This window comes from Mangifera indica, chromosome 13 (genome assembly GCF_011075055.1).
Source record: "Mangifera indica cultivar Alphonso chromosome 13, CATAS_Mindica_2.1, whole genome shotgun sequence".
Lineage (NCBI taxonomy): Eukaryota > Viridiplantae > Streptophyta > Magnoliopsida > Sapindales > Anacardiaceae > Mangifera > Mangifera indica.
Window position 1 is genome coordinate 8,913,435 of NC_058149.1, and position 9,393 is coordinate 8,922,827.

Here is a 9,393-nt window from a genome sequence, read left to right on the forward strand (position 1 = left end):
CTGTAAGGAATATTGATATGCTACTAAGTGGTTATTAAATATCTAAAAGGGTTATCAAATTATGGTTTACTTTATACCACTAACGTTACTAATCATATTCTGATAAAAGGATATTGTGATTCAGATTTTGCAGCTGATTTGGACAGAAAGAGGTCTTTAACAAGATATATCTTCACTGTTGGAGGTAATGTGGTGAGTTGGAAGTGCAATCTATAGCATATTGTAGCCTTGTCGACTACTAAAGTAGAATATATAGCCTTTACTAAAGTTGTGAAAAAAGCTTTGTGGTTAAAAGGAATTTTAGTTGAATTGGGATTATCAGATGTTGCACCTATAGTCTGTAGTGATTCTCAAAGTGTTATACGTCTCTCAAAGAATAAAGCCTTTCATGAGAGGACAAAACACATTGATGTTAGACTCCACTTTATTAGAGATATTCAGTTTAATGGTCAAGTTAAAGCTGAGAAAATTGAGTCTAGTGTTAATCTAGTTGATGTTTTAACAAAAACACTGTCTGTAAGCAAGTTTAGAGAAGTTTTAAGCATGCTTAAAGTATGTCAAGTGTAGTGTTTTTTTGTTTATAGAGAAGGTTCTAGTGGGGTTGACTTGCAAGTTTAAGCCAAGGTGGACATTTGTAATATAGTATGGCTTTAAACCTGAAGGGCAAAGCTATAATTGTGCAATGTTAATGAGGGTTGTTAAAGTCATTTTATGGTTAGAGGGTATTTTAGTCCTTACATGCATTTTTCTAATCCTTAGGGTTATTAATCCTTACCCTTAGATGGTTGAACATATTAAGTGAGGGCTAAAGACTTTTAATCTCTTTCTGTCGTGTTTGGCTCCTTTGGGTTTTGCTTAGAAGTCTCTCAGGGTTTGAGTTAAAGAGGAAATCTTCTAGATTTCTTTGATCGAGCATAGGGGTTCTGAGTCTGTGCACTGTCACTTGGTTTTGGGCTTTTGTTGTCAGTTTTTGTGTTTTGGTCGAAAGTTTATTGTACTGTAAGTTGAACTCTTATTTTGATTCATAGTGGATTCGATTAGAGCTTTGTCTCTGCCTTAGATGTAGGGTTTCAATTTGAGAACCCAAACCAAGTAAATCTTTCTTGTATTTGGTTTTGAATATTTGTGTTTTCTTTAATAAGCTTCATGTTTATGTGAATCTAGAATTAATACTTTGTCTAATAAAGATCCTGAAAACTAAGAGAGAGATTTAGTTGCTCCAAGGCTAAATGAAAGAGCCTGATGTCCTTATTACAAATTAGTGTATCTGTTAAATAAAAGAATATTTTATTATGTTCTAGTAGAATTTTATGGAAGTAATGAGAATCTATAATCTATTAGGTTGAGTTTATAAATTCAAAACATTTGATATATTTTTATTCTATTTCAATAAAATTTTAGCTTATTTTCCAAATATCAGTTCTCTTCGTAAATTAATTTCTACCATTTCTTTAGTTTAGACACTCCTATTGAATTCATTATTAGAGCTTTGCATAATTTTTACATAAAGATTCCAATTTCTACTCTCCGATTGAATAATTAATTGACAATCCCAAATCATATAATCATGTTTCTAAGTCATTCAAACCCAAGAATTATTTCACAAATCCGAGTGAAGAAGGGTGGTACACATATAAGGGAACCAGAAAATTATAATAATATAAGTGAACTTATTGTTTTATGGCATCTAGAGAGAGCTTCCTTCCTTGATGAGCACATGTATAGAACTCAAAACTATATAAATTCACATCAAAAATTTATATTTTCTAAGATAAGATCTAAGTTTTATACCATACAGTTTGAATCTTAACACCCTAGTTAAGTATTGGTTTAAAAAAATGGCAATGATTGGTTTACCTAAACCTCTAACAAATCAAAACATTTCAATACAAAAGTTCCTGCCTGATTGTGAGACCTGCAACATTTTGAAATAATTTAGGCCTTCTGTTAAATTGAGTTTATTTTAGCATCAACTACTTCAACTGAAGCAATTGCATACCTGTATCCTCCATAAGGCATGCAAGCAAAACCAACTGACCAAAATTTTCTAATCTGTCACTTTTTAGTTTGAAATTTTAATCAGAAGGCTTCGCGTGGACTCCATGTTTGCTTTCCAAATTAACCAATCTTTTAAAAGAATGCCACCTAACGATAATCATTATAACTCAATTAATAATACAAATGTTCCCCAACTGGCTTTCAATCTTCTTCCTCCAACCTTGCTTTTGAACTCAAGGCATAATCATGTTTGAACTGACCCACCTACCAAAGTTTCATAGCCGATAATTTTGCCACAAATTCTTCTTCAAAGCTCCAGGTTTATACCTAAGACATGAAACCCTCAAGAGAATACCATAATAAGCAGAAACTCAAGAGATGCAAGGGCTTACGTGTTACAGTTGTAGGCTTAGTGTTTCTTCCTCGGAGGAGCCAAAAGCTCAATTTTGGATCAGCTCCCATCCATCTCGAGCCTTGCACACGCCATTGTTTAAGAAAGACTCGACCAAATGATTAGAGAAAGGCAAGAAGCAAGACACAAAAAGAGAAGAAAGCAAAGGGATCACTAAAGTTATTGTCATGGTAGCCATGGAAATGTCCTCTTATGATCCAAGAGATGATTTCATAGCATCCATGGTCAAGATGACACTAGCAAACCGGATTGAAGAAACCAAAGATCTTCGAAATCTGTTGAATTACTATATGTCTGTAAATTCCAAGGATTGTCATAGGGTTGTGTACTAGTTTGTTTTCATCTTGTAAATGCTATTGAGAATATTTTTCAAATTAATTTAGAAACTATAGCCTTCAATGAGCATGCACACTTGTGAGAATATTATTATCAATTATAACTCAAAGAATGATCTTATGTATACTTTCAATTATATTATACTGGTATTGTATTGGCTTGCTTTTTATAATTAGAATAAATGATCACTTTGTCTATAAGGTGCGACACATACGATTCCTAAGCCTGTAAATAGTTAAGATAACATCTTAACATATAAATACATTATTTATTTACCATATTTGGTCTTAGACATGATTAATAAGTTATAATGTTTTTCCCATTGAATATGTGTCATTTAGATTTATCTTTTCTATATTATGATAGTTACTGTTATGATAGACAACCAAGGAACAAAGTATATTGCTCAAGAAGACATGCGAACTACCTTTGATATCATTTCTAACATAATGGTCTAATAAACCAATCTAATATTAAGGCAATATTCACTTTGGACAATTAATCCATTACAATTTTGCTTTTGATGTTTGCAACAAAAAAAAAAAAAACACGTTTTAACAGTTTATGAGTTCATAAATTATTAAACCAGTCTTGTGTTAACATTTCTAAATAATGTAAAATACCATTTATACCTAATATTTCTTTCGCCTTTTGCTGATATGAGATTTGTCTTGAGATATTAGAATATAACCTAGTTTTAGGTCAATTATAGTAACTATTTATTTTTAATTCATTTAATTATAAGTTATCAATTATCTTTTATCTTTATTCTACTTTTATTATAGTAAAATAAGAATGAACTTTACCTTTATTACATTCTTGTTATTAGAGCCAATAAGCTTTAGTCCCAATAAGCTTTATTAATTACTTAAGCAAAGTAGATATACTTCTTCATCTTCATTAAGAAGGACAAAACCACTCCCAATATTTAAAAGCACACAACACATAACTCATCATATATAAGAGAACACAACACATAGTTCTTGTTCTCTTAATAATAAGTTTGATTAAGATCTTTTTCTAGCTCATGTAGTACTTCAACTATAAAAGTATTTAAGTGAAATCGTACAACTCTCCACTTCCAGGTATTTATATTTGCAAATTGTTGGTATATTACTAATTCTTTTTTTTTTTTTTAAGAATATATTGATATATATCAATTTAAAAAAAAAATTAAACTTTTATATTTTTCTATTAAAGGAATTGAATTTTCATATTTTCTTATAGAAAATATGAAAATATGTTTTAGGTAAATTCTAATAACTATTTATTTTTAATTCATTTAATTATAAATTATCTTTTATCTTTATTATACTTTTATCATAGTAAAATAAGAATGAATTTTATCTTTATTATATTCTTGTTATTAGAGCCAATAAGCTTTAGTCCCAATAAGCTTTATTAATTACTTAAGCAAAGTAGATATACTTCTTCATCTTCATTAAGAAGAACAAAACCACTCCCTATATTTAAAAGCGCACAACACATAGCTCATCATATATAAGAGAACACAACACATAGTTCATGTTCTCTTAATTATAAGTTTGATTAAGATCTTTTTCTAGGTCAGGTAGTATTTCAACTATAAAAGCATTTAAGTGAAATCACACAATTCTCCACTTTCAGGTATTTATATTTGCAAATTGTTGATATATTACTAATTCTTTTTTTTTTTTAAAGAATATATTGATCTATATCAATTTAAACAAAATAATTAAACTTTTATATTTTTCTATTAAAGGAATTGAATTTTCATATTTTCTTATAGAAAATATGAAAATATGTTTTAGGTAAATTCTAATAACTATTTATTTTTAATTCATTTAATTATAAATTATAAATTATCTTTTATCTTTATTATACTTTTATCATAGTAAAATAAGAATGAATTTTATCTTTATTATATTCTTGTTATTAGAGCCAATAAGCTTTAGTCCCAATAAGCTTTATTAATTACTTAAGCAAAGTAGATATACTTCTTCATCTTCATTAAGAAGAACAAAACCACTCCCTATATTTAAAAGCGCACAACACATAGCTCATCATATATAAGAGAACACAACACATAGTTCATGTTCTCTTAATTATAAGTTTGATTAAGATCTTTTTCTAGGTCAGGTAGTATTTCAACTATAAAAGCATTTAAGTGAAATCACACAATTCTCCACTTTCAGGTATTTATATTTGCAAATTGTTGATATATTACTAATTCTTTTTTTTTTTAAAGAATATATTGATCTATATCAATTTAAACAAAATAATTAAACTTTTATATTTTTCTATTAAAGGAATTGAATTTTCATATTTTCTTATAGAAAATATGAAAATATGTTTTAGGTAAATTCTAATAACTATTTATTTTTAATTCATTTAATTATCAATTATCAATTATCTTTTATCTTTATTATACTTTTATCATAGTAAAATAAGAATGAATTTTATCTTTATTATATTCTTGCTATCAGAGCCAATAAGCTTTAGTCCCAATAAACTTTATTAATTACTTAAGCAAACTAGATATTCTTCTTCATCTTCATTAAGAAGGACAAAACCACTCCTTATATTTAAAAACGCACAACACATAGCTCATCATTTATAAGAGATTGCAACACATAGTTCTTGTTCTCTTAATTATAAGTTTGATTAAAATATTTTTCTAGGTCATATAGTATTTCAACTATAAAACATTTAAGTAAAATTGCACAACTCTCCACTTCCAGGTATTTATATTTGCAAATTATTGATATATTACTAATTCTTTTTTCTTTTTAAGAATATATTGATCTATATCAATTTTTTTTAAAAAATAATTAAACTTTTATATTTTTCTATTAAAGGAACTGAATTTTTATATTTTTTTTATAGAAAAGATTAAACTTTCAGCATTTTATATTAAAGATACTAAGTAAATACGATTAATATTGTTTGTTTTAATTTTGTTTTGGAATCAAAGTAATTAGTTTGACACATCTTATAAGAAATAGTGAAATTTCAGTCTTTTTTTAGTTTGGTCAATTTAATATAAAAAATTAAAAGTTCCATTCCATATATATATATAGTTTGCACATTGGTATGCCTTCTTCTTTTCAAACATTAAGGCACTTAAACGAGGGTAGATAGATGAGTTCCCATCTAACTTATTATATATTATAGGATAACATCTTTTATAGGTATCCAATAATGATATGCCAAAATTTGTTGTTTTTTTAAAATTAAAAATATTAAACTTTCAAATTTTTTTATTTAAATGATCAAACTTTCATTCTTTTTAATTTAAGGTACTAAACTAATTACTTTGCTTAAGGAAAAAAAAAAAAACAAAATTGTGTTTACTTGATACCTTCAATAACATATATTAAAAGGTTGATACTTTTAATAAGAAAATCTAAATACTCAATTTCCTTCATAGATAAATTTGAGATTTTGGTCATTTTAATTTTAAAAAAAGTGATAGGTGAAAACCTATAATTATTGCAATACTCCAGATTTTTAGTATTCAATTAGGTGTAAAATATTCAAAACTGAGTGTATATAGTAATACTCAAAATATAATTATTTTTATATTTATTTATTTTTGATAAATTTTTATTAACATAGTATACAATACTAAAATTCTTTTTTCTATGACAAATTTTAGAGCTACATTTTTAAGCTCAACCAACCTTTCATCAAAATTTTTTTTTCTCCATCTACGGGAAGAAAATCTGTCGTGGAGTCTAGATGGGCAGTGCAACTCTTTTTTACGAGCCTTATCGCGCAGCTGTGAACGAGGATTGGGAATCTCTGAAGGATTTCTACAAGGAAAATGTTGGTTTGCTGTTTTTTCCTGTAACGGCCTCCAGGGGCAATGCATTTCACTTGGCAGTGTTTAGCGGAAGTAATGAACCGCTTCAATCTTTACTTGATTTTAATATTTCCGAACGTGATTTTATGATGACGGACGGCTATTTACAACCGAATGTCTACGGGAACACACCTCTTCATGAGGCTGCAGCCATTGGGAACCTGAAGGCGGTAGAAGCCTTGGTCAATCATCATCGTAAGCTCTTCCCCGAAGAAAATATTGAAGATCAAAATGAGAATGAGTTCCTTGAGGCTGTGAATATGAAAGGCGAAACCGCGCTTTTTGTTGCTGCTGCATTTGGGAGAACAAAAGTGGTGAAGTTTTTAGCTTCAAAATCATTAGAAACTAAGACCAGATTTATATACCAAAAAGAAGAAAGGAAAGAAGAACAATATACAAAGCTCAAAGACATTCACTACAAAAACCTAGGCTTGATCCATGTAAAGCCCGAATCTGATGCCTCCAATCAGCTGACTAGTACCATCCAGGGTGAAATCATATCAGAGCCCATACCTGATACCTCCAATCAGCTGTCTGGAACCATCCGGGGTGAAATATTAAAGCCAAAGCCTGGTGCCACCCAAAAAGAAACATTCAAGGAAGTGCCTGGTTTCTCCATTCTGCACGTTGCCATCACAGGACACCATTTTGGTCTCTGTCTCTGCCCACCAAGCTTCTTTACTTTTGCTTTGAATTGAAATATTCAACTGATATTTGATGTGCTAAGTTCTTTTTAAATTTTCTCAGAAACGGCTCTATATTTACTGAAGAAGGATGAATCGTTAGCAACACTGAAGGACCTAAATGGCTTGACCTCTTTTCACCTACTAGCAACCATGCCCTCAGCTTTCGAAAGTAGATATCGATGGGGCACATGGATCCACAGAGTCGCATATATCTGTAAGTATATTTTCCACCTTTCTATAATTCTATTAAAGATAACGTATGCATAAGATTATGTTAAAAGGACCTTTTGTAGACATCTTATTGATTAATCCCTAAAATTTACAGGTCTTCCAATCGGTGATGAAACAGATGATGATGTAAAAGCTACTACAAAAATTTCCAGAGGTACTAGATAAAAATTTTCTTTTGTTCGATATTCTACATGATTTTCTCTTCATCACTATCGCTCATTGAGCACCTTTTTTGTCCTAAAAATGAATGATAGGGTGGCTTCTATTACTGGGAAAGATCTGTGCACTAGTAAGGAGAAACATCTTTGAAGAAAAGAGAAAGCATAAATTTGCTCTGAAACTAGTAGAAGGACTAATCGAAAAAGATTCTTCTTGGGACGAAACCATGAATGAGCAAGTGGCCCCAGCGTTTCAATTTGATGAAGACCAGTCTATAAATGTTGATATCCCAGTTTCAGGAGATTATAAGCCAATTCCGTTACTGCTGGCGACTGAAAGTGGAATAGTAGAGATTGTGACTAGGATACTAGAAGTACGTCCCCAGCTAGTTGAGCATAAAAATGATCTGGATCAGAACATACTGCATGTGGCAATTAAGCACCGTCAATATGACATCTTCGATCATGTGAAAAATATGAAAATACCAATGACATGGTTAGTCCGAAAGGTTGATAAAAATGGCTACACCATTTTACACCATGCTGCAGACATGGAGCCAGAGACTACAAAGACTCACCCAGCAGGACCTGTATACCAACTCCAGCAAGAGATAAAGTGGTACAAAGTAAGCCCCCGGCCCCCTTTCTCCTACAAGATTTTTACCTAATAATAAATGTGCTTATATGTACGTTTTATTTCCATATATCTATATATATATATATATAAATGTGCTTATATGTAAGTTTTATTTCCATATATATATATATGCAGCTTGTAGAGGAGATCATGCCCGCCCACTACGCCCGGTTGCGCGACAAGAAGCAAAACAAGACTTGCGAAGAGCTATTCAAAATGAAGCACAATGAACTACACAAGCAAGCACATCAATGGATAAAAGATACTTCTCAGTCTTGCCCTGCAGTGGCTGTTCTCGTTGCTGGCGTGGTCTTCGCAGCTGCCTACACTGTACCAGGGGGTTCCAATGAGAAAGGGCATTCAGGTTTCCTCTACAGCACTCTCTTCTTGGTTTTCACAGTCATGGACGCTGTTGCTTTGACTTGCTCCTTGACCTCGATTGTAATGTTTTTGTCCTTCCCCACATCGTCTTATACGTATGAAGAATTCCACCAGACACTTCCTAATAAACTCTCAATAGGCTTCGCCTTGCTCTTCATTTCTTTGACTACAACAATGATTGCATTTGCGGCAACATTATTGCTCATAGCTCGCTCGGAAAAGCCACATTGGACCACCACCATCATTTATACTGCTGCACTTTTTCCTGTCAGCATATTTACACTATCGCAATTTCCTATTTGTGCTGCCTTTGGGGAAACTTTGCTCAAGTTGTATCGTAGATTGTCTAAGATTCTGCATCTCACAAAGCCTCGACGATGCAGAGTAGCTTGGGAACGAGGTCAATTGTCTAGGCCACCAGTCTGAGGGATTTATACAATTTGCACCAAGGCTAAACGAAGGAGGCCGACATGTGTTGAAGCAAGAGAGATTCTAAATTAGTACAACTTCTGTTTGTATTACGGGTCAAATAAAAGAGTATTTTACTCTATTGTAGTAGAATTTTAAGCAAAGTAGCATACATATTTTAAGATAATATGTTATATTAGAGTGTATAAATTCTAAGATAATATTTTATGTTGAGTTTATAAAATCAAAACATTTGATGTATTTTTAGCTTATTCTCTAAATATTAGTTCTCTCGGCATATT

At 30.9% G+C, this 9,393-nt stretch overlaps 1 protein-coding gene across 1 annotated transcript; it reads left to right on the plus strand.

Moving 5' to 3' along the window:
• The first annotated feature begins 6,466 nt into the window (after nt 1-6,466).
• Nucleotides 6,467-9,109, plus strand: LOC123194158 (ankyrin repeat-containing protein ITN1-like). Its single transcript, XM_044607318.1, has 5 exons — nt 6,467-7,241; nt 7,338-7,490; nt 7,602-7,661; nt 7,762-8,291; nt 8,438-9,109. The coding sequence occupies exons 1-5, from the start codon at nt 6,467-6,469 to the stop codon at nt 9,107-9,109; spliced, it is 2,190 nt and encodes a 729-aa protein (XP_044463253.1).
• Nucleotides 9,110-9,393: the final 284 nt, after the last annotated feature.